General features: G+C 47.6%; 1 protein-coding gene across 4 annotated transcripts in view; it reads left to right on the forward strand.

Annotated features, from left to right (window-relative positions):
- The window catches only part of SCAI (suppressor of cancer cell invasion), a 98,064-nt gene that overhangs the window by 36,853 nt on the left and 35,188 nt on the right, over positions 1-26,023 (forward strand). For all 4 annotated transcript variants that reach the window (XR_012897209.1, XM_075905695.1, XM_075905696.1 and 1 more), the window contains exons 3-5: positions 8,176-8,307; positions 24,326-24,421; positions 25,514-25,600. Coding sequence is in view for 3 of the 4 variants with exons in the window: in XM_075905695.1 (XP_075761810.1) it covers positions 8,176-8,307; positions 24,326-24,421; positions 25,514-25,600 (315 nt within the window). In the remaining variant the exon portion in view is untranslated. The remainder of the gene's footprint in view (positions 1-8,175; positions 8,308-24,325; positions 24,422-25,513; positions 25,601-26,023) is intronic.

The raw sequence follows: 26,023 nt of genomic DNA on the forward strand, positions 1-26,023 counted from the left end.
ACTATGTATTTCTCAGCACCTTTCTCAATAGAATATTTATTTCCTACAAAGTATGGGAGACTTTCAAGCATTTTACAAAGGCTCTTTGATGTCCTGTAAGTGGGGAGACTTTTGAGATGTTTTTGTTTCTGCTTGTTTGGGATCCTGATAGTTTCTCCCTATGGATTCGTTAGGAATAATTTGGTTTTATTTTTGGAAGCATTCCCAGGTCTGGATGGTGGTGAAACTAATGAGCCTGGGCCCTAACCATTCTTCATTTTATTGACCTATTGTGTTTTTAATTGCTTCTGATTTTGACAGATTTGTGACTCCTAGTGGAAAATGTCATCTTTATGGAGTCTAAAAATAACAATGAATATTTCTTACAGGATTCTTTAAGCGTTTGCTTCCTCATTGGAAGAATGAGGTGTACAGATAGTGCAAATTAGAGATGGTTTCATTTTGAAATCAACCCAAACTCTGATGCAATTATGCAGATTTGTATAGTTTAATGTAATATGTGTGAGGCTTGAATTTAACTATTTATAACTAAATAAGGGATCTTTGGAAATTCAGTTTCTGTATTTTAATAGAATACTTCATGACCAAGTGCTTTACGCACATTAACAAAAGTTGTCAATTGCATCTTACAGATTGGGATGCATAGGCCAAAGACATATGGTTGAAGTCTGGCATAGCCTGGTGTAGAACCTGGATCTTCTAATGCCTGTCTTTTCAGAGGACTTACTCTGAAAATTTTTATAGCTTTACCATTAAACATCTAATTCAATATACACAGAATTGAAAAGATATTCTCTAGGGTTTTATAAAATTCATTCAATGAGAGTCTTTCCTTTTTTTATGTGCGTGCACATGTGATAAAACAGTGTGAGATAAATAGGAGCCAAGTGGAAGATATTTTGAATACTTGGGGGATATTTTCTTGGCAGGAAATGTAGTAATGAGATCCTTTTGTGCACTCACTGGTTTAACAGTTTTTACTTTTGTGTTAAAATCCTGCTCAACCTAAAAGTTAATCTATAGCAAAAGGCTGCCCAGCCATTGGAGGTTTGAAGTGCAATCTGGCAAGCATTTTTTCTGTTCTGGTTTGAGGGGCATGTGTGTGTTGCGAACAGAAAATAACTTCTCCCACCCTCTTAACCACTAGATGCAAAGGAGCTTTATGGTCACGAGCACCTGAATATCTGCCTTTGAGTCTCCTTTTCTCTTACATTCATCTCTGTTGTTTGATACTTTTGGGTTCTGTTCAGTACAGGTTGGACATCCCTGGTCCAGAACCCTCGGGACCTAACCAGTCCTGAATGAAGGAATTTGCTGGATCAGGCAAGGTCCCCTGCCACTGATCTCCCAGGATGCTGCCACTCCCTCTGGCTGGCTCCGCTCCAGCCCCTGTGCCACGGGGCTCCTGCCCTGCTGTTGCCAGCTGGCTGGGGCTCTCCAGGGACAGAGCTCCCCAGCCGCTGCGGCCCTGCTTCTGCCCTGCCCAGCCAAGGCATCTCAAGAATGGGGCTCCGCAACTGCCCTACTTCTGTCCCGCCTGGAGCGTCCTGGGGACTAGGCTTTGTGGCTTCCCTGCTGCTGCCGCACCTAGCCGGGGATTCCTGGGGACGGGGCTCACCAGCAGCCGCTGTTGCCCCGCCTGGCTGAGGCTCCCCAGGTATGAGGCTCTATGGCTGTCCCACTGCTGCTGCACTGGGAAGGAGCTTTGCAGGGACAGGGCTCGCTGATCCTTCTAGCCGGGGCTCTCTGGGGACAGGGCTCGCTGGTTGGATGGTGAGGCTTCCCTTTGCTGGACTCCCTGACTGGCTCGCATTCCCAGGCACCAGGGCTCTCTGGTCCAGCAACATCTATGATCCTGCCAGACCATGGATGTTGCCGGACCAGAGAGTCCTTGATTTAAGAGGTACAACCTGTAGTAATTAAGTGCTGTACTTGCTAGGTGGTTCTTCTCCTCCTTCCTCCCCCCCCCCCCTTTCCTTTCTCCTGCATGTCCTCCTTGCCAGTTATGTAGTGTTTAGAGCCTTCAATGAGAGGAATAGAACCAGCCCCAGCAGCAGGCGGCCCCAGCTCGGGCCGGGAGCCAGGTGGACTGAGGGCTGCTCCAGCCAGGCTGAAGCGATACCCAGCCTAGGATCCCGCTTTAGTTTGCTAACCGGTTAAACACTAGGCAAACCTGACTTTTAACCTGTTAATTAACTGGGATTTTACATCCCTTATCTGCACGCAGTATTCAAGATGTGGGCATAGATTTATGTAGAGGCAATATGGTATTATCTATCCTGCCTGATGATTGAGCAGATGTTTTCAGAGGACTGTCTGCACTGACTCCGAGATCTCTCTTGGAAACAGCTAACTTAGTCCTCATCATTTTACACACATAATTGGGATCATGTTTTCCGATTACTTTGCATTTATCAACATTGAGTCTCCGTCTCAGGAGGCAGTAAGCCCATGTGCCCCTTCTTGAAGGAAGAGTGAGGCTCTTGGGGTCTGGCATGTTGAAGGGGGTCATCCAGAGACTGACCCTGAGGGGTGACTAGGAATAAATGCCTCCATTTCCTCTACTCGTTGCCCTGGCTTGCAGGATGAATTGCGATGCTGTAGTGGTGGGGATCTGATTGGCCCTTGGGAGAGGGAAGACATCCCTCTGGGATGGTTAGCGGAGGAGCTGAACTGAAAGGACCCACTTGAGAGGCTGAACCATTTTACTAGTTCAGTAAGTGACTTGATCTGTGAATCATAGCCGAGTGTTCTCTATCCTGTGCTCCAGTGACTAGCTGACTTCATGGGTTAGTTTGTAAACATTCGATGCCTACTTGGATTATTATTTTAAGTATCCAAGCGGCACCCACTACCCTTATTTACAGTTAAAGTATCAAGACTATTTGGCAGGTCAGAAGGCTAATGAGGCAAGGTGGGGATTAGATAAGAGCAAACTGGTCAGTGAAACTTCATTGAGACCGGGGAGCGAGCTGTGGAGGAGAATGATTTTAGGAAAGTTGTGCTCTTTCTTCTGCCTGAGCTGGGACCTTGTGTTTGGTGTCATCTTAAGATAGTGGCCCAAATGCAAATAATCTCTGTTCAGTGTCTGCTTTTATGCAGTTCCCATGTGGCCAGGGAGCTGGGGCTAACAGGTGGAATGTGTATTTGTTTAGGAGGTGAAGGTAGGTTACCAAGCTCCCAAGTCATCAAGGAATGAAACAGCAGGCTGCAAAGCTGGTGGGTGTAGGTTAAATTATATTTGTGGATACCACGCCCCAGGAAGCAAGGTTACAAATGGAAATCATGCTTTGGCTGTTCTGCTGAAGTGCTGCACAACATTATAGCTTGAAAATGGTAGTGTTGCAAGAATGTTTTCTGCTGCAAAAGTGATTGTTTATTGGGTATAATTACTGTTGCTCAGATTTGGGTCATGATCCAAACACTGGTTTTGGTTTAATAGGACAAACCTGCTCAAAGGTAGACCTTTCTGAATTAGATCCTGCACTCAATTTCTGTTCGCTGGTGGCGCCCCCATGGTACTCCATGGGGTCGTGAAGGGTAAGGGAAGTTTCTCACTTGGACCTGCCATAGTGGGGATGCTGCAGAAATTCGACTTAAGGTATGTCAACTCCAGCTACTCTATTCTTGTAGCTGGACTTGCGTATATTAGGTTGACTTTCTCACATACTGTAGACCTGGCCTAAATGTGACCTTTAGTGACTAAATGATTCTGGATGTCAGCTGAGTATGCACAGCCCCTGAATTGTACAAAACAGCACAAAATAGCAGTATGGAGAAATTGGGCTTTCTAAGACTTTTTAAATGGGGGTCTTCTTAAAGCGAGGCAGTTTCCTGTGAATTGTTTGTCCAGAAGAGCAATGCTGTCAGTGCCCTGAAACCATCCAAACTTTAGTAACTTCTCATCCTAGACTAAGCTTGGGTTGTTGGTGGTTCTTGATCGCATCTGTGTGGCTTGGCTGTGACATGCATAAGTTCTGAAGCTGCATGTTGGTAGTAAATTGAATGTCACAGTGAAGTGGCCCCATGATGATAACCCGTCAGGTGCCTGCACAGCACCAAAACGTGCTCCTCTTCCTTCCTCCTTACACTTCTGCACTAGCAGAATTTGTGATCAAGGCAGGCAGATCTTGTGGGCTTCCACAGATTCTTCCTGTGACTGTAACATGTAAGAGACTTCCTCCATTGAGCACAAAATATGGTTTTAAACATGAGCTCCTGCTATGTAAGCCCGCTCCTTCTAGCATGTGGGGGCGCACAGGCAGTTTCTCCCTGGATGTGCTGTGGTATCAATAGAGTAGACAGAGCAAACGGGCAGTGAATTAGATTCCACAAGGGAGGAGACCCAGGCATAATTTCAGAGATTCAGGAGCAGGGATAGAGGATAACTGGGCTTCCTGACTTAAGGGTTTCCCCTGGTGTGACAGTCTCCCCCTCAGCCCTAACAAGTGGTTATCATTCAGGAAACATTTTGGTCTCTCCTGGCCTTTCTGTGCTGCCAGTTCTTCTGTTAATCATTTTTCAAACTTGTGTCTTAGAGTAAAAGGGAAAAACACACTGTTGCCTGGGGAGGAGGACTAATTGCAAGTGTTTAAATACAGGGATAGCTGTCAGTTGCTAGCTTAATCAAAGGCTCCTGAAGTTGCACCCATGGAGCTGAAGTGCTGAACCAATGTTAGTAGCAGTTTTATATCTTCTTATATTTTCCCATGTAGACATTAAAAATGGAAGAATTTTGAGGCAGCATAAAATAAACTGAGTTCTTTGTTGAGTTAAACGTGGATCCATTAAAAAACCTGTCTGAAGCTGTTGTAGAGTACCTGTCTGCCACAGTGGAGCACTGCAGAGCGCAGAGGATCTGGGGTATAGTCCATCTTTCTGAGATACTTGACTTTCCTCTTCGCTGCTTCATATGTTTGTTTCTAGCTCTCTTCTCACCATGTGGTGTGTCTTGTGGGGGTGAATTTCATATGCTGGTGCTTGGAATAGTTATTGTCTGTTCCGTGGCATGTAAAATGTTAAATATTTGATGCTGGAGGCTTCAAATGCCAACTACTTTTTCATGGCACCTAGGTCCTGCTTTCTTAGTTCAGCTCGCAACCACGACTGGGATGTTTTGAGCTCTTGCGCGTCTGGCATTGCACAGAAGTAATTAATTGAAAATAAGTTGGGCAGATGTTTCTTAAGTTTCCCCTCTGAATCGCGTCAGCAATTGGTCTAGTGCAGTGCAAGCCACATTCTAGTGATAAAGCCTCGTGTATCATTCTGTTGGCATGTGAGAAAGGAAAGTGAATAGATGCTATGCTGCCCCTTGCCAAACACAGGTCTGCCTCTTGCCAATTACAGGCAGGCAGCCATAAAGTTCCTTGTTAGGTGGGCTATGTTCACTAGTGTCCTTAAAAGGTGAAGGAGGGAGTTGCCACTTTTCTCAGTACTTTGTAGTGCAGGAATGGGCAATAATTTTTGAATGAGAACCACTTCAAAAAAAATTGTAAAGTGGTTGTGGGCTGCCCCAGAAGGGGCGGGGCCTCAGACAGAAGGGGCGGGCCTTTAAATAGCAGGAGTTGAAAGGGTTCATGCTTCCCCTGCAGCTCCCGGGCATCACGTTAGCTGGGGATGAGCGCTGCAATCCTTCTCAATTCCTGCTGTTGAAAGGGCTCATGCTAGTGCTTTGCTTGGGAGCTGGGGATATGTGAGCCCTTTGAACTGCTTCTATTGAAAGGGCTCACAGCTCTGGCGCTGCTAGCGTGTTGTCAGAGAGCTAGGATGCGTGAGCCCTTCAGCTGCTTCTATTTAAAGGGCTCGTGCCTTCCTCGTGGCAACCTGGCAACGCATCGCCTGACAGGCAAGCAAATATGATTCTAGGTTGTATCAACAGGTGTGTTGTAAGCAAAACTCGTGAAGTCATTCTGCCGCTCTACTCTGCACTAGTTAGGCCTCAGCTGGAGTACTGTGTCCAGTTCTGGGCGCCACATTTCAAGAAAGATGTGGAGAAATTGGAAAGGGTACAGAGAAGAGCGACAAGAATGATTAAAGGTCTAGAGAACATGACCTATGAAGCCAGGCTTCATGAACTGGGCTTGTTTAGTTTGGAAAAAAGAAGATTAAGGGGGGACATGATAGCGGTTTTCAAATATCTAAAAGGGTGTCACAAGGAGGAAGGCGAAAATTTGTTCCTCTTGGTTTCTGAGGACAGGACAAGGAGTAATGGGCTTAAAGTGCAGCAGGGGAGGTTTAGATTGGACATTAGGAAAAAATTCCTAACTGTCAGGGTGGTCAAATATTGGAATAAATTGCCAAGGGAGGTGGTGGAATCTCCCTCTCTGGAGATATTTAAGAACAGGTTAGATAGACATCTGTCAGGGATGGTGTAGGTGGAGCTTGGTCCTGCCTTGAGGGCGGGGGGCTGGACTCGTTGACCTCTCGAGGTCCCTTCCAGTCCTATTATTCTATGATTCTATGATTCTATGATTCTAAGGGGTGAGCCCTTTAAACTGAAGCAGTTAAATGGGCTTGCACATCCCCAGCTCCCAGGCAGTGTGCTAGGGGGTGGGGCCTGGAACTGCCATGTGGGTCGAATCTGGCCCACTTAGAGGCTTTTGCCCACCCCTGTTGTAGTGCATGAAGTGATGTCACAGGAAGTGTAACCGAAGTCTGCTTGAGTTGGGAGTTTGGCGTGACATTGATGGGACAATGACTGTAGTTGTTCTCCAGTGTCTGCATGTAATCTGCTTTTTGGCCATGCTCTCCTGGCAGGGCAGGTGCTGCTCCCTCTTGTTCTGAATTGAGAGTTGCAGATGGTTGCACATATACAGTCATTGCACAATGATCCTGTGCAAATGGAATTTATTGTTGCCCTTTCTTCCCCAAACAATCCCCAACCCCATTAGTTAGCCAGATTCCACAGAGATGCCAAAAACACTTGGTTCTCTCTCTCTTTCTTTTCCTATTAATGACCTGTGTTGACCTGAAGTTTCTAGAGAGCATAGATGGGTCCCAAAGCGGTTAGCCATTTGAAGTTCAGTACATCTCATTACAGGTATCAGAACCTATAGCTCCCTGTTCACGGCTGGATGGTCATGACATTAATCTTGCTGTGGATTAATTTCAAACAGGTTTTCCAAAAAGACAGAACTATGTAGCACTTTAAAGACTAACAAGATGGTTTATTAGGTGATGAGCTTTCGTGGGCCAGACCCACTTCCTCAGATCAATATGTGGAAGAAAATCGGCACAACCATATATACCAAAGTGTATTTCTTCCACATATTGATCTGAGGAAGTGAGTGTGGCCCACGAAAGCTCATCACCTAATAAACCATCTTGTTAGTTCTGTCTTTTGTTTCAGCTATACCAGACTATGTAGCACTTTAAAGACTAACATGGCTGCATCTCTAACACTGTTTTCCAAAAAGGTCACTAACTTCTATACTTTTACTCAATTTTAGGTCTGTCCGTGCTACAGATCCCTTGTATACGCATTTATAGCATACTGCTAGTCATTGCACAGTATGAGGGTGTGCACAGATGAATAAACAAAAAACCCAATGATTGTGTAGGTATCCTTGGGCTGCAGCCCTCTTGAGTTGTTAGTGAGGAAAAGCTGTCAGTGAACAGGCATCATTTAGGGCATGTCTTCCTGGAAACACCACCGATGTCCAACAGTGCGGAATAGTGAACTATAGGTTCCAACAACTGGGGAAGGAAAGGAAAGGGATGGAAACGCATGTAGTAAACAGATTTAGGGCCTGGATCTCTTCTTTCTAAGCATTGCTGTGAGGCAACCCACATCACTTTGCTAATAGACAAAAAGCTGAGAGAGAGGAGTTGTTACAGTCACGCTGTGTTTACGCACAATCTCTTTTTATTTGTGCTTTTGTCTTTAATAGTCCAGTCAACAAGCTATTTTATGTCATGAGTACTATGCCATTTTCATTTGTTTCGTTAACTAGCGAGCCATGCTATATATATCCCCATGCTTTGTTAGGGTTTTCTGGTCCTGAGTTAATATTCCTGTTGTAACTTCAAAGAGTCTCTCAGAAAGTAACAGGTGGGAGAATTGCCTGTTGGATGTTTCATTATCCCTGTGAAATCATATATGCTTTTTAAAACTGGTCTGCTGAGTTCCCAGTTGCTTTCAATCTTTGGCTTATATAGATCTTTGCTTTCTTCTAGGACTGAGTTTGCCCTAAAAGAAATCATGTCATCGGGAGGAGCTGAGGATGATATCCCTCAGGGAGAGAGGAAAACAGTCACAGACTTTTGTTACCTACTGGATAAATCTAAACAGCTCTTCAACGGCTTAAGGTTAGTGGATTTATAGTGCTACACAAGTGACTAGCAAATTTCTCTCCTGTTCTCATTCAGGATAACATTGTAACCCAGTTGTTGACGCATGAACAATGCCAATGTTTGTACATTATACCGTGTATGCAGCAAATCAGGAGTAAATTGGAATGATTTTGTTTTACAACAAGTAATTACCGTGTATATATTGGGGTAGGGAAAGGGGATTATGGTTCTGCACACATTTTTGTTCTGAGATCCAGGAACCAAGACCAATTTCTACAGAAGACCTCTCTACCACCTTTATTGTTGTAGGAATCTGGAAAAAAATTCTTACAGCAGTGTGCCCTCTGGAATGCTGCATAGCCACTTCCTGAGCATCCGAGGAGGAGTTAGCTCTGTGGACAGCCACTGCATGTGGTTGGTTTACATGTCCATTTACATGAGGCATCTGGCTGTTGCAGACTAAAGGCCATGGTGGTTCTTGTGTTATGGTAGGGCTTAGGACTGACAAACAAGAATCAGGGCCCAGCTGCATGAGGCACTGTGTAGACAAGTTGCCAAGAAGATGCAAGAGCTGGTGCAATTTGTACACGATTGTGATACGTTGCTAGTGTATCACAGCATAATTATACAGAACAAAGCAGAGTGGGATAGTGTATAAATGTGCAGCCACAAATTCCTTTGCAGAAACCTGTGTGGCTACTTGGGTTTCTTGTGTGTTCCCAAGAATGGAAATGACTGACGGCTTGTCAGTGGGGATGTGATTCTGTTCTCTCCTGCTGTGTAACAAGTGCTGTGTGGGTGGGCTGCCTGAATTGGCCATTCTAATGCTGACATGTGGGCTTCTCTCTCTGGGTCTGGAGGTTGAATACAAAGATTGGGTGGGAAGGCAGATGGCCACAGTGGGAATGACAGGAGGACTGGTTTTAGATGTTTCTTTGCAGCATTCCTTACCTTTGGATTCATTGCTTTATTGTAGCACTTGTTTACACCGGCAAGTTTTGTCACCCCAAACCCCATTTTGGTGGCAGAACCCAGGAGCGTTCACATTGTAACATAACAAGTCATGAAAAATGCCCAGTTTTGGAGACAAAAAGCTTCCAGCTTCATGAGGGACTATGTCTCTCCCCCTCCCTTCACTGTCAGCAGTCATGCAGTGTGTACTACAGCAGGTTTTTTTTGTCAAGTTTATTGAAATTCAGCATGCTTCCCATAATGCCCAACTAGCCACTCTGGCCAATGCTTTGAACTCCACTACTCTTCAGCCAGCTAAACAGAAATGCACCCCACCGCCCTGAGAGCCCCGGGAACTTTAACCCCTGGTGTCTGGCTCATTTTGTAGTGGTCCACATGGTGTCTTCTCAGGGAAACAGGGGTGGCTATCACTCAAGACACACCCCTGCTTGGAGCACCCCAGAGCCAGGCCTGGATTAAGGTTAAGAGGGGCCTAAAGCTAGTGAAAAAAGGCCAACTGCAGGTTTATTTAGCTTTGCATTTTTGGAATGAAACCAGAGATGAGTCAGGCGGAGCACCCCAGTACGCAGATGCTTTAAGAGCTGGCTGGGGTGCTCAGTGGCAGGAGGAGGTGGGCCCACTACCAGCTGGGCTCCTGGAGCTTTCCTGCAGGCTGCTGTGCTAAGCTGCAGGCAGGTGAAAGGGGCTGACGGGGTGTGCCCCACAACAGTCCAGGGCTGCCTGAGCTGCCGCCTTCCACCCCCTCCCGGCGCCTTTTAGGAAGGGCAGAAGGAGCCAAAGCCACCCCGGATTCGTACCAATACTGTTTGTTGCTTGCTGTTCCCCTTCCAGCACTGTCAAGGAGCGATTGGGATCTTCTAAGCCACAGGGCTGCTTTGCCTTGGCTGGCTGGCAGGAGATCTCCTTTGAGCAAGCTGGCTCCCCCTTCTTTGCCCTGTCCTGCTTCCTTCCTGAGTGGGAGGGCCTAAAGCTATATAGGCTTATTAGCCTCATAGTTAGTTTGGCCCTGCCCAGAGCTTTTGCATCTTTTCAGTGTGGGGGTGATGAATCGGTGCAGTCACAGCTGTGAGTGACCCACCTGTTGGAACTGGAACACATATGGCCAGGTTTCCTGAGCCCTGTGTGAGAAGGGGTACGATGCAGAGCCAAGAGAACTCTGGCAGGCATAGCAGGAGATAAACAGCTGGTCTGGTGTTGCACCTAAAACCAGGGCTGAAAGTAACTTTAAATCTCTTACAGGCTCTGTCCAGTGTTTCCTCTAAGCCGCAGCCCAGCTTCACAGGTGATCAATCAGCCCTGCCCAGTCAGAGGCTCAAGGCTCCATGCAGGCAGCTAGCTGACTGGGGGAGGGGGGCTGATTAATGACGTGTGAAGCTGTGCTGCCCAGCAGCTTACAGGGAACACTGGTACTGTCCTGTCACAACCCACCCCTCCTTGAGAGGGCCTCAGGGCAGGGAAGGGTGCAGTACAACAGTACCTGTAAGAAGTATAAGTGTGGGGCCAGAGGGTTGGGGTACAGGAGTCAGTACAGGGGGCTGAGGACATGGGGGGTGGGATGCAGGAGTCATGATTGGGGTGCATGAGGGGCTCAGGACAGGAATTTGGAGCATGGAAGGGGAGGCTCAGGAATGAGGGCAGGGGACTTGGGGAGTGGAGGTGGGGGGAGAGGAGGCATCATTATTTCTCACATATGTAAACAAACTTGTTTGAGTGACCAAGAAATAGAACTGAGTGGACTTGTAGGCTCTAAAGTTTTTTGTACATAATTCTACATTCATAAGTTCAACTTTCATGATAAAGAGATTGCACTACAGTATTTGTATGAGGTGAACTGAAAAATACCATTTTTTGTAGTGCCAATATTTAATCAAAAATACAAAATGTACAGTGCTCACTTTATATCCCATAGAATACATAGAAATCAAAATATTTGAAGTTGAAAATATCTAAACATATTTAAATAAGTGGCATTCTGTTATTTAGCAGTGCAATTAATCCCAAACGTTTCAACAGCTTGAGAGCCCTAGTATTTAGTAGGAATGTTAAAATGAGTGTAACTGCTGAAAACTTCAGCTGTTACACAGGGAGAGACAGTCAGCCAGGTCTCTGTGTGACAGTGCAGAGTGGCAGGAGGCTCCCTGGGAGCTGGTGTGTGCGGGGAGCCAACTTTTAACTGAGAATCCATGCTCTCAGTCCTGCCCTGGGGAAAGTTCCTTGTGAGACTTAACAGGGATGCCTTACCCAGATAAATAGCTCCAGAGTGAATCACAGCCAGTTCTCCTGGACAGTGCTGGCTGACTCTTTGGACTTCAGGTTACTCACTTTATATTTTCACCCTAAATGGTTGTCTGCAGTAGCAGAGAATTGCATAACCCAGCAAGATAACTTTGAATCTTAAGATGGTGGCTTATAGTTAAAACACTGGTGAAACACAAGTCATGAACCCCAAGTTCTAGTCTCTGCTTTGCTGTTGACTCCCGCGTGAGCTTGGAACACGTCACTTTCTTTTGTGCCTCAGTTAACATAGAGGCCAGGCTGGGGATGGTCTCATTTTTAAGGGGTGCAGAGCAGTGTTCCCGCTAATCTTTTCCATCCATGGGTGGAGTTTTTCCTCTATGCGCAGAATAAATTTTTATGTGCACAGAGGCATGTGCAAATGCGCACCACTAGTAGAAACCCAAATCTAGGTGTGAGTGCTCTGCTAATCAGCTGCACAGCACTGAAATCTCTGCTGAGCAGCTGCACAAGTGCCCAGCTGACAGGGAACGCTGGGGCAGAGTTACTTTCTGCTGGCACAGATTCAGTTTTTGCTCGGGACACAGCTCAAGGCCGTTGCCCAAGCGAATCTTATCTGTAGGGCAAGATTAAGGATTGAAAGTCTTTGCTGTCTTGTTTGAGCCAGTGCAAGGTGTGACAAGAGTCCTGCCGTGTTTGTGCGATGGGAGTTGGAGCGTGCACAGTGAGGAGGGCATACCTGTTGCACAACGTAGGGAATTCCCTCAGGGCTGATGTTTGTATGTTACAAACTTTATTTCTTAACTTCTCTGTGGAATCTCTTGAGCAACACTGATTAGAGCCACGGTCTCCCTGGCAATTTAATGTCTGACTGATCTGAGTAATACTGTGTGTTGGGGGCTGTATGGATTGCTGGTATTCAAACGCAGATGGTTAGCAAAGGCGTTCTCTGCCCCTTTTTCCTCAACCATTGATCTACAATTTGTGTGAACTGGATTTTCAAATGCCAAACAGCCTGTGCTTCAAAATATGATCAATAAAGCAAATGGGAAGTAGACTAGCAAAAGACTCCATGACCGTACATAGCATTCTAAGGAAGTGGACTCTGGTACACTAGGACTGAAAGATCCTGAGTCCCAGGTTTCTCACTTGGCTTCTGGCACCATATGTCCTGTCCAGTAATCCTTAGGTCACAGCCTGCTTTTGGCTGTGGCCCTGAGACCCCGTAGGGAACAAATCAGAACTTCTTGTGTCTTGGAGCTTGAGGAAAGTTCAGGTTAAGAACCAGAAAGAGACGCTGTGATCTGCCACGGGGCAGTTGCGCCTTCTCTCTGAAAAAGCCGTTGCTGCAGCTCCATGCTGTGTGTGTGTCCTGCTGATCTATAGTGGATCAGGATTTTGTTAACTGTAACTGGTATGCTGGGGACAAGAATCCCTTCTCACTTAGCTGAATAACAGGAAATAGAAAAGACCAGTGGGTTTGAGCAGTCAATATAAGATGGTGGACTCCAGTCAACAAGCTCAGATGGTTTCTCAAGTGTGCCAGTGCATGGGTTTCTCTGAAGCAAAATACCCAGCTATTGCAGTCTCCTCATGCGCAGAAATCACTTGCCATTGTACACACAATGCTCCTCACAGCTGCGTTTTCTGTGAGCCTGGGGCTTGTGGTGATGCATTGCTGTAACTTCTCTCTGTGGTACCTCCTGAGCACGTTATCTGTCCCCTTCTGGTTTGCCTGGAAAAGGCTTCACATCCCAATTGCTCAGCTCAGCATTGGCTTCTCCTGTACATGCCTTCCCTCTGTGTGACTCAGGTGATGGCTTCTGCCACTTCTGGGCAGCGGTATGAGACATACAATGTTTCATGCTGGGGGTTTCCTTCCTGAAAATTCTTCTAAACTCTAAAGCTGCAGAGAGCCCAGTTTATGGCTCTGTGTTGGCAGTTTTTTCACTCTTGCTGCTGCCAGGATGGTGGGGCCCAGCCTGCCACGTCTCTTTGTTTCTCTAGCATTTCCTTCCTCTCTTCCCAGGTCGGTTGCCAAATACAGCATTTGGGAAAAACCTGTTAGAAAGGTTGCTGCTCACAAGAACATGTTCTGCTCTTACTGGTGGCTAAGGCTGCTGCTGTCCTTTTGCTACTGTAGCTGCTAAAATTGTTTGTATTTAGATGGTGGAGGGGGGGGGCGTGTTCTGTTGCAGCACTTGCCTCCCTTCATAAACATTCTTGGCTGTACATGTCAAAACTGACTGACTTCCTTGCAGATGTCCAGGTCTGTTTTCCCTTGGCTTTCCCTGGGATTGGAATGATGGTGCAACGTGCCAGGAAGTGCCCAGCTGGTGGGACTGCCAGCCTCTGCCCTGCTTTTGTTGATTGTCACTATAGGTGGCTAGATGTTGGGCTGCGTGCATGCTGTTCCAGCTCCGGGCAGCTGGTTGGCCCAGCGGGTCTTGATTGTACTGCCCAATAATGACAGCCCCCTTTGTAGCAAAGGCACTTTGGGGGTCAAGTGATTGTCAATGAAGCACGGTCCTAATGTCTGGCTCCATGGTAACAGGTGCAGCAGTACGTACAGTCCCATTGCAAAGGACTAGCACAGTTTAATAGCAGGACTTTCCATATCCCCTAGACCAGCCAAAGACCCTCCTTCGGAGACTCCCTTTTTTTCCCCACCAACACAAATGAGTTACTGATTGCTCCTCTGGTGTATCGGGTGTCACCCATTGTATCTGTTGGTTCCATCAAAACATCTCTATTTGTTGTGCTGCAATCCTAACCTTTATCTTGAGGATGTTCCTGTTACCTTTTGGGGGGAGGAGTTTATACCATGCTTGCCTAGGGTGTTCTGGTACCACCCTTCTGGAATGTGTTAGTGTGTGTGTGTTGTGCCTACCCTAGCACTTCTTAGGAATGTATGTTTCTGCAACGTTAGCCCTGTTCTTGCCAGATTCTTTGAGCTTGCGGCAGGCAGAGTTGGACCTCTGCTCACTTGGCTTCTTTGCTTTGTAGCCACAAGGCTTGACCCCTTCTTTGGTTCAGGCCTCTGGCCTCACACCAGGCTTCTGTTTCTGGCTCACTTCCAACTACGTTCCCCCACTTTTTGCCTTTATATGGGGAGGATGTTTACCCGTCATCCCAGAAAAGCATAATGCGTGAAAATGACTCAGTGGGCTAAACACTGTTACGTTACCGTACTTTATCATCATGCATGCGTGTCCCTTGGTGGGCACATTCCCTCGTATGGCTGGTGCACAGATTTTATTTGCCAGTTGATTGTAGGTGTGGCCTGGATTGTTAGGACTTTAAGGAATGTAGTTTTATGATTGAGCCTTGGAGGAACTCCCAGATTCTTCTTGTATATGGATATGGAATTTATTTGGGTGAGTGTTTACAAATGACACTACTTTATATCCCAGTATAACAGTCTTTCTTCAGTTTGGTGGTGCCTGGCCCTTTCACTTCAGCATCACAGAGAGCAACATACTCCTATTAGGCAATTACCTTTATCACCTGGGAGTAGGCTGAGTGCTTTGAAGTGCTGGGATAGGCATTGCTATAGCATGTCCTCCTATGCGTAGCACTGTGGCAGTAAAACAGATATTGGTACTAGTGACAATACCAATGAGGCCTCTCTACAGAGAATCCTAGAACACTACAACTGGAAGGGACCTCGAGAGGTCGTCGAGTCAAGTCTTCTGTCCTCGCAGCAGGGACCGAGCACTGTATACTCTAGACCATCCCAGACAGGTGTTTGTCCAACCTGCTCTTAAATATCTCCAGAGGTGGAGATTCTACAACTCCCCCAGGCAATTTATTCCAGTGTTTCACCACCCTGACAGTTTGGAAGTTTTTCCAAATGTCCAACCTGAACCTCCCTTGCTGCAATTTAAGCCCATTGCTTCTTGTCCTATCCTCAGAGGTCAGTGTGTCTGATCTAAATTATTACTGGTACAAACAGGGAATTTGTTTACCCAATTTGTAGTTACAATGTAATTTAATTTCTTTAACAGTTCGGGGGGTTTTGCCTTCACGTTGCCTGTTGATTGTTACCTGTGTGTTGGCTTGAACAGTTGAGCAATGGTGTACAGCAATAACCCCACAAAACAGTTTCTAGCTCACAGTAGCTTGTTAGTGAGGAGGTTGTGCTACTTGGGAGTTACTGCACAGTCCGAGTGTCTGGGTGTGGGAGGCAAGGGTTGGTCCTAGCTGAGTGCGTGTGTGACTGACTGACTAGATAATAGGGATGTTAAAATGTTTTAAGCAAATAAACATGTAACTGGTTACACATGTGGGGGGGCAGGCGGCTCCCCTCATGCACCAGCTCCCATTTGCACCTCTGTGCTGCTGCCTCTGTGTCAGAGGCAGCAGTGTGTGGGGAAGGTGACTTCCCAGAGCTGGTGTGCCCTGTGAGCTGGCTTTTAACTGGCTCTCTGTGCATACCAGGAGTCTGTGTGTAACTCTGGAAGTTAGTCAGTGAGCCCAAGCTCATTGGTTAACCGTGTACACAGTTACAACATTGACATCCCTATTAGACAAGCACATAACCCTTCACCTCCATGTGTTACACATCATTCTGGAGTCTCTGTTCAATTCAAGTGCAGCTCTTGCTCCTAGCGTTACTGCTACAGGCCTGTTGACAGTCGTCTTGGGTTTTGTAGGCCTTTTACTTGGTCTGAGCTGTGTCCCTCTGTGACAGCTTCCATGTAGCATTAGCCAAAAGAAATATTCTTTAACGTGCTTTCAACCAGGTCAACTCTAGCCTCTGCCAGCATACCACTGATGGCAAATGAATGTCTGAATACACAAGAAGGTCATAGAAAGAACTGTGGGAAACTTCCATGCGGGGCCTAAAGTTCGCCCCAACTTTTCCTATCATCTATCTCCATGCAGTATGTGGACCAATAGACCACAGCATAGTGTGTGCCATGCCCCAGGGGCAGTTGTGGGATTTCACTCATTCCGACTGAGTGTTAGGGATGTCCACAAATCTGAATCTTATTTTACCATTCCAATTGCAGGGCTTAGTAGTAAACTCTAGATAATATCTTTTTGCTGTGCTCATCCTCAGTCCCTTCTGCATATTGTGCTTGTCCTTCTGTGGCAGAGACACTGGGCTGGGGGTATGGAGAGAAGAGGGAGAAGGCTGCAGGGAAGGAGAGCAACAGGTCGTTGTCGATCCCCATTACGCCTTTGCTTTGTGATGCCCATTGCCTTGTGGTAGTGCCTGGAATAGCAGAGTACCTTGCCGTTGTGCGTCGTATTTGTAGCTTGTGCCATTGTCCATGTCTGCCTCAGTGGGCAGGTGGGAAGGAGAAACTGCCAGACAGCCCATTCAGATTGATTAAATGTTGAATACCCTAATCCAGACGTGAGTCCCCCTGCACCCAAACTCCTTCCCAGAGCTTGCACTCTGAAACCCCTCCTGGAACCCAATCTCCTGCCCTGGGCTAACCCTTCCATACGCCAAACTCCTTGGCCCAAGACCAGAGCCTGCTTGCCAACCCCCTGCATGGTGAAAGTGAGGATGGAGGAGGAAGGGGGATGAAGTGAGTAGGGTGAGGCCTCGGAGAAGAGTGGAGCTGGGACAGGGCCTCAAAGAAGGGACGGGAAGGAAGTGGGACTGGGTATTTGGGTTTGAGGTAGATCGGACATAGCACTTAAATTGAAAAAGTGATCATGTGGATAAAAAGGCTGGAGACCACGGCATCCTTTCCTCAACAAACAGGGCCCATCTGCAGGCCCTGAGTTCTGTACTATTCAAAAGCGTTACCATAATAGTTGTTTGTCACTAAACGGCCCTTCTCCTCCTTGTGAGCATCTGAACAGAAAGGTTCCTGGAAAGGGATGAGGGTAGTTCCTGGGGAAGGCGGCAGGAATGATGTGCAGAACACACGACAAATGGGCGGGAGGGTGGTGATGGCAAGAGCAGCTCTGCCCTGCAGACCAGTGCTCGACAGTGCTGTGGGGTTGAACTGCCACTAATGAAATTTTATTATGATGCTGTCAGGACATTATCAAAAGTGCTGGTGCTGGTTTCCATGGAGACACTCTTGTTCCCAGGGGAGCCCAGGAATGGCATGGTACCTGGCTGTGCCAGCTGTAATTAGGCTCGCCTGCTGCTTGAAATGTAAACGTGCAGCAATTTCTATCCACCGTAGCGGCCCAACATGTACATGTTACAGTGCTTCAGTCCTGGCAAGAGGCCATTAATCCGTGAGAATGCAAAGCACTGAACTGTCTGGGAAGCTTTGGATCAGATAGGAATGTTTGGGCTTGCACGGAAATTCCATGTGTACAAAATAGTAGGGAATGGACAGCAATGTTCCCCCTCATTTTTTACATCCATGTGCAGAATTAATGTTATGTGCACCAACATGGAGGTTATGTGGGGCTGAGGGGTTTGGAGCATGGGAGGGGGCTAAGGGTTGGGGCAGAGGGTTGGGGTGATAGCGTTAGCTGGGGTGTGGGCTCTGGGTTTGGGCTAGGGATGAGAGGCTTGGGGAGCAAAAAGAGGCTCAAGCCTACAGCAGAAGGTTAGCATACAGGGGGGCCAGGAATAAGGGGTCTGGGATGCAGGCTCCTCAGGGTGAAGCATGAAGAGGACTCACCCAGCTGCAGCAGCTCAAGTAGGACCAGATAAGAGGGGCTTTCTTCCCATTGAGCAGCCAAGCAGCTTATAGGGTAGATAGGCTGGTTGGGATGAGGAGAAGGGTAACATGTCAGTTCACTACGTTACAAGTCAAGAATGTAGCATGCAAATGCTTCATCTTTTCCTTGTTTAAAGCTACATTTTCTGTTCGCTGTGTGATGGACCTGAAATGGCCGAAATGTGAAGGAATAGGTGGGGGAGGGGAAGAGGGCTGCTTCTTAAGTATGTTAAAGAGCAGTTATTTAGCTAATCGTGTAGTCGATACAAATTGTACACACGACTACACGATTAGTCGATAAGGAGCCACTCTGCAGAGCTGCAGTGGGGGTAGTCGCTCGAGCTGGGACTGATCAGTCCTAGCTCACGCCTGCTCTGGACCGCTGTGGCTCTGCATTTTTCAATGTAGTAAGAGCCACTAGGACCAGTGCAAGCTGGAACTGCTCAGTTCCGGCTCACGCCGGGTCCAGAAGCCCCTCTTCAGGGGTCCAGGCTGCTGTGAACAGGGGCTGCTGCTGGAGTAGTCTTGGCCCAATGCAAGCAGAGGCTGCTTCGTAGCAGCTTCCCCTGCTTCCACATCTCCCACAGCAGAGGGGGAGGCAGGCAGCACTGCAGAGACAGTAGTATGACTTGTAAGCTGGTTTCCCCCCAGCACTGGCTCCAGTTCTCTGTGGAGGATGCAGCTTGTGATAAAACAGCATGAGGTCTGTAGCAAGGGGCTGCGCCGCAGCTATTCCTTGCCAACCGGGGCAGTCTGTAGCTGGAGAGAATGCTTTAGAGTTTGGAAGGGTCATGGTTTTTCAGAAAACAAATGCAGAGATTTGCTAGGACTTCCTATAGTAAAGTTGTCCCATTTGTTGCTGTCTGGCAGCTCGTGCAGCTTCTCTGTTCCCGCACTGAAGGCCCAGTGGCCATATGGAATCCTACTCAGACCTGACTCAGTTTGCATCTGAGGCAGGGAGTGGCTAACTCAGAGTCTGTCAGGACCTGCTTTCTGGCTAGTTCCTGCCTAGCTGCTAGGCATCAGCATCACAAAAGCAACAGCAGTTGAAATGGCTTTCCAGGCTGGTAGGGGAGAACGCCAACGACTGATTCACTTTGCATGAAATAAGACAGCCGGTTTCCCTCATGCTGTGTGGGAAATAGAGTTGGCTGATAAGCATAGCAATATTAATTTCCTATCCCACTTGGAGAGCTGTTAAAGAGATTACAAACAACAATGTTGCTCCTTTCTGCTGTGTCTCAGAGGGGTAGCTGTGTTAGTCTGGAACTGAAAAAACTTGATAAAAATCAGTATTTCCTCAGCACCTTAGAGACCAACAGACAATGCCGATGGGATCATGAGCTTTCGTGGGCACAACCCACTTCTGCCCACGAATGGGGTAAAGGGTCCAGGATACAGATAAACAGCTGTGGAAATCCCACTCTGCTGCCTTTCTCCTGCATGGTCCACAGAAGCTGCGTTCCCATAGTGGTCACTTCCCACGTGCCTTCCAGCACAGATCATCTCCTGTGCAGGGAGGGGGCCTGTCTGTAAAAACTAGTCCTAAGCTACGTAGTAGCAAAGGAGAGGTGAGGGGTGTCCACCTCCTGTTGTGACAGCACATCTCAAGGGCATCGCTGGGCTCTGTTAAAGAACTTCGATCCCTGGGTTGCAATTGTTCTTTTTGAAGTTAATGGGGGCTGGGGCGGAGGCATCAGAGCGCCTGTGTATATAGAACTGCTTTGCTATCAGTATGTAGAGCAGGTGAGCCAGCGGATTAATTTGGGGTAGGTCTTGCTGAAGAAATTCGTGACCCAATTCAAGAACAACTAAATGTAACATCTCCTGGAAACTCTGGTAGCTTTGCATGTGGGCTCTGTGCCTACCTTGAAATTCCACCCTAGGTTTGTGCTGAATGGGCAGACTTCAAGGCTAGGATATTTTTGTCTTCTCCATGGAATTCATGCCAAGCTCCTTGTGATTCCCTCACAAAAGGCTTTTTGTTCGGGTGAAATTAAGGTTGGGAACATGTCTGGATAATTTAAAGATTAAAATCCTTATAACATAGCTAAGAACAAATACCTGGCAATTGACAGTAAAGGTAGCAAAGGCCCTACCTCTGCTTCCATAAAGTGTCCCATGGAACGTGGAAACTTCAACAATGAATAGTCCGGCAGCACCTTAGAGACTAACAAAACATACAGATGGGATCATAAGCTTTTGTGGGCACAACCTACTTCCGATGAATGGCGTTATTAAAAGCCCAGTTTCTGAAGAAATAGGGGATGGGCGAGGGGGGCAGAAGGAAAAAGGACCATGGAATGTGAGTTCAGCCGTATTGTTCCTTACAGAGGTGTCTCCAGTAGTGAGTGTGATGCTCTGCCATCCCATTGGCATTTGTTCTGTTCATATAAGTGCTGTGGCTTCACAGTGTGAGCCAGAACAAGGAGCAATGGTCTCAAGTTGCACTGCGGGAGGTCTAGGTTGGATATCAGGAAAAACTACTTTACTAGGCAGGTGGGGAAGCACTGGGCTGGGTTCCCTAGGGAGGGGTGGAGTCTCCATCCCTAGAGGTTTAAGTCCAAGCTTGACAAAGCCCTGGAGGGGGGATGCTTTAGTTGGGGTTGGTCCTGCTTTGGGCAGGGGGCTGGACTCGGTGACTCCTGAGGCTCTTCCAGCCCTAGGATTCTATGTACGGGCATCTGCTGGCTGACTCCAGTGACATTGGATAACTGGTTTGCATATGGAATTGCAGGACCTAAGACTGAGAGGACTGAGGCAGTTAAATGCACCTTGCAGAATAGATTCCTTGATGAAGAATGGAGAGTGCTATCCAAGAGTTGAATTGGATTATTCATGGCTTGTCCTTGCAGCTTATTTTTGGAGACTCTTTTCATGACATCCCAAAATGTTTGTTACATTAAATCTCAATTAAATGTGATTTGTGGCCCCCTCGTTCTGGGACATTCCATGTCCTTTTGGGTACACTGAGCATTACGTTTCCAGCCAGTTAATGTATGTTTGCAACTCAAAGGATGGATCTCTTTTAGTGCTACAGGAAAATGGGAAGGAAGGCTCCAGGTGAACTGGCTTCTAGCCTGTTTGCAGCAGAAGTTCTCAGGAGGAAAGAAGGCAATTCCTCAGTGCAACCTCTTAAATTCCTTTTATGTATTAGACTGCATTTTAACATCCACGGGAGCTTTGAATTAAATGGATATTCTCTTTGCCTTGGACTAAGAGCAGGCTTTATGAAAATGGATCTGCCTCTTGTAATTTAGGGAGGAATCTAGAAACAGTTGTTCCATCCTAAAGTTGCCCTTGCATGGCATCACCTCCAGTGAGATTTGTTTTATGGGGTGATCCCTGGGCACCATTTAATTTCATTCCATGGATTATTAACTTCCTTCTGCTGACAGGAATAGTGGCTATATAACATGGTGTCCAAGTGTAACCGGACAACGACATGTTTGACCTGTCTCCCCACTTCTGGGGCAGAACTGAAGTCTCTGTTGTATGTTCCTGACTGTGGATGATATTTAGTACTGGTGCATATAAATGCTTTTGTTGCAGTTTCCACTTGCCACTTGAGAGCATAGGAGCGGCAGACATCCTGCCGTTTCCTTCTGGAGTTTTCAGGATTGCAGTCAAAATGTAGAGACACTCTCTTGTGTTTCACTGATTCAGGAGTCTTGACACATTGTGGTGAAAAACAGTCACAGAGCTTGGAAAACATGAATTCCTTTCCCCTCTCTAAATCGCCCAGTCTGTGTACACACGTGTGTGTATCTCCATCAGCACAGCCCGTGGCATGGAATTCCCACACAGTATTAGTTCCCACCAACTGTTGCTGTAGTTGCATATTTTGGCATGTGATGGGGCTTTTTCCCCACACTGGGCTTAACAGTAGAGCCCTTGGGAGGCTGTGCAGGAGGGAGGCAGCCAACCAGGGCTGGGCAGGCTCACATAAGAGCAGCCTTGGTCTCATCCTGGAGCTTGAGGTCTGGCTGCCTTGCAGAAGGAAGTCAGCAAGCACCCCAGACTGAGCAGTGCTGCAAGCACATTGCCTCAGGTCCCTGCAAGGATAAAGAGGTTGCTGGGGGCCTCAGGGAAGTGGCTCGAGGAGATCTTCAGAGAAGTCAGAGGGGGTGCAGCAAGTGGCAGCCATCTTACAGGACCCATGGGCCAGGGCCTGGAATAGTAGGCAGGCCAGGTCCTCCCTGCCCCTACTCACCACAGAGGGAGTGGCTGGGTGGAGCGATTGTGATATCTTCTCCCGGAAGCGGCAAGAACAGTGTGACACAGCTGCAGGGTTGTGTCCTGTAGAGGGTCCCTGGAGCAGAAGTGACGGTGGCAAGATGCCACCGGAAAAGCATGCACAGGTGCAGCACTAATTCCCACAGCAGCCAGCGGTACCACAGCGGTGAGTTGCACCCACCCTAGCTAGCCATGCCCTGTTCCCAGGCATAGCTGGACGAGGCAAGTACATGCGACATATTGCTCTATCTACTGCATATTTGCGAGTGTCGGTCTGTCAGTCTGTTCAAGAACTGCCCCTAAGCACTTAAGAGCTAGAACCACCAAGTTCAGTATGCAGCTTCCTCTTACCATAACTTAAACCAAGGTCAGGGTTCGGTTGGGTTGTGCCAGGACAATAGGATATACCCGGAATGGGATTGCTTCTCCTAAAACCATACAGGAAAGGGACAGAATCAACAGGCAGGCGAAAGGGGCAGGCTGGGGGCGCCTCCCCTGGTGGGAACACTGCTGGCTGTTCACTTGCATCAGGGAGCGAGGGGAAAGTGCACAGTTCGCTGCATTCCTCACTGTGACTGGGGAGCGCAGGGGTCAGATGATCCTGGACCTGCCCCAGCCAGGGGACATGCATCCCTCCTCCCACTGGGCCTGCTGGAGCTGCAGTGGCCATGGAGAGATGCTTCTCACCTGGCCCCAAGCTGCTGCGGTGAGAGGGCTGGAGTCGTTCTCTCTCTCCCTAGGGCAGCCTGCACCTGAACCCTCCTCCCCAGCCTCACCCCGAATGATGATTTGAATGAAGCCTGGACACTGTCATTTTATTTTCCAAAAAAACAAAACTTAAGGACCCGAGTAATGCCTGGTAAATCTTCTAGTGTGTGGTACCTGCACATTCCGTAGTGATAGACTGGCAGCTGAAAGCCTGTGCCGCTGCACAAGTGTCATTCGTACAGTTGTGAATTTAAAGACAATAAACGTGAACTTAAAATTGGATGGAAATAGAATGAATCTGGTGATGCTCTGAGCAAAAGGAGCTCTTGGCTGTACCCAATAGAATGATGTTCAAGGCTTCAGGGTGACTTTTGGGGGCTATTGTGAATGCTGGTTGGCTGATTTGTGTGTGGGTTGTTATGTTGGGTGAGTTGTGTGCATTTGTGCATGTGCAAATGAGTGTGTACCGCCTTGCGGGGCAGCGTGTGTTTGGAGTGGAATGTGGGGGTGATTTTGAAGAACCGTGGTAGTTCTTAGGTATTAGTCTTTGCTGCCAGAGGCGAAAACACCTTAGCCCCCAAAAGGCTCTGTCCCAAGTACTGGTGAATTCTGGCTCTCACCAGCCTATCCTCTTGCCTCTGATACTAGCGTTGCCTTGTAGATTAAATGACATTGCATGGGATGCAGGGTCATGCTGCCCGGCAGTTCAGGGCACTAGATCTCTACGTACCTTTGCCCTTTTCACCTATTCTCAGACCGTGATAAACTGACCATTAGCAAATATTCAAGCTGTTACCCATGTGTCTGGAAATTGCTGGTGACTAATGGAAAGCCCAGCCCTGTTTACGCAGGGGCCAAAGAATTCTGCCCGTGGGTAAGGATTAACAGAACAGGTGTGGGAATAGACGCTTGGCTCTCTGAGCAGACGCTACAGAGTCTTGGCTCTCTGCTACAGAGGCAGGGCTGTAGCAAGTATGAATCAAAGTTCTGGCCAGTAACCTAATCCCAGATCTCTCCTGAACGCATTGCAGCGGGTCTGCCTGTGAAGACATGACATGAAATTGCTATGGTGCAAGTGTGGATTAGTCCGAATATGTCACAAGTCCTTTTTTTTTTTTTTTTTTTTAAATAACTTTAAAAAACCCAGCCACCCAAACAAACTCGGTTCCATCTCTGACTGAGTTTGCTGCTCAGCTGCTGGATGTGTGCTGCAATTACTCTGCATTTGTCTGTTGCAGAGATTTGCCTCAGTATGGGCAGAAGCAGTGGCAGTCCTATTTTGGGCGAACCTTTGATGTTTACACCAAACTCTGGAAATTTCAGCAGCAGCATAGGTAAGAAAATGCTCCTGAGAACCCCATCTTTAAATAATTCTGCAGCGTTTCTTCTTGTATTCTGGTATTGCCCAAAGACCTGGACTGGAGTCCAGTGTTCCCTCTTAAGATTTTCCAGCGATGAGCGGAGTGAGCTTTGGCTTGTGCAACAGTATTGGGGTCATGAGCACTTGTTTGGATGTGTGCCACCGTGGCACCCAAGTTATTAACACACACATTCCCGGCCGCTGAAGCAGATCCTGCCCCTCCCCCTCCCCGCCATGCGGCATATCCCATTTCCGGCCCCAGCTGCCAAAACACACCCTGGCCCCCCTGTCATGTGACAGCCTAAGTCATTGGAGCAAGCCACTTCCATCCCCCGCCACGCAGCTGTGGCAGGTCCCGGCACCCTGCTCCCTCACCACGCTGTCTCAGCCAGCCTCACGCGCCACGGCGCTCCAGAGGAGGTGGGAGGGGGCGGGGGAGAGAATTTTTTGTGTGCAGCCATGCAGTTGCACATCTTAGTGGGAACTGTGTTGGGGTCCCATTTTTCTGTCCCAGCTTAGAGGAAGACAGTTCCTGCCCTGAAGAGTTTACATTTAATTTAAACCAAAGAATGTTGCATATAATCTTTTCTCTTTGTAACTTTTTTAAGCAAAACCTCCCAGCCTGCTCACATGCACATTGCCTTACTCTGCTGAGGGTCTCTGCAGTGCACCTGTGTGCCCAGGTGGAGCTCTGACCTTCTTACATCTTGCTGTACCTGGCTCTTCTGAGCATCCTCAGGAAGCTATGACCCTCTTCCATGTTTATCTGTGAAACACCATGATCCCTCTAGCTATCGCACTCTTTTTTGCAAGGAAACCTATAGTGCTGTGGAATCCCTTGTCTTGGAATGTGTCCCTGCTACTGTGCGCACGGCTCTGTCACAGCCTGGCTTGTAAGGGCCCTAGTAGAGTATAAAACTTTCTCTAAGGGCTGTTGTTTTGAATACCAACTTAAGTAAGGCAAGCAGGGTTTGATCTTCGAATGGTGTTTTGCCTTGGATTTGGATGGTTTCCGGGAAATGCATGGAATCTATTAATGCTCTTCCTTTTCTCTTGCTTGAAATAGACAAGTACTGGACAATCGATATGGGCTGAAGCGCTGGCAAATTGGGGAAATTGCCTCCAAGATTGGGCAGCTTTACTACCATTATTAGTAAGTGACTCTGCTGCTGTGCTTGCTGGGGACAAGTGGTGTTGCTCATGACCCCATGCAGCACACATGGTGGTGGAACAATTTCCTTCATGGGCCAGCAATGAAGGATGGGGTTGGGAGGTGCCATGTGTATTCTTGAGTGACTCAAGCTTGGTGTACAGAACAGAGTTAGGTCGACGTAAAACTTCTTGTGTTGACCTAATGCCAGTATACACACTACAGCCTTCTGATGTAAGTGCCTTGTTACACCAACATCACAACTCTCTCCACAAGGGGCTGATGTTGGTGTAGTTAGGGCCCTGCATTGTCCAGTAGACAGGTTGTAACCTACATCAGCTGTTGGCTTTTATGTGGAAGCCCTGAAACTGACAAAAGCCCAGCTGCCACTGGTGCAGGTTGGGGAGCTCCAGCTAGAGCCCATCT

This window comes from Pelodiscus sinensis, chromosome 22 (assembly GCF_049634645.1).
Source record: "Pelodiscus sinensis isolate JC-2024 chromosome 22, ASM4963464v1, whole genome shotgun sequence".
Taxonomy (NCBI): domain Eukaryota; kingdom Metazoa; phylum Chordata; order Testudines; family Trionychidae; genus Pelodiscus; species Pelodiscus sinensis.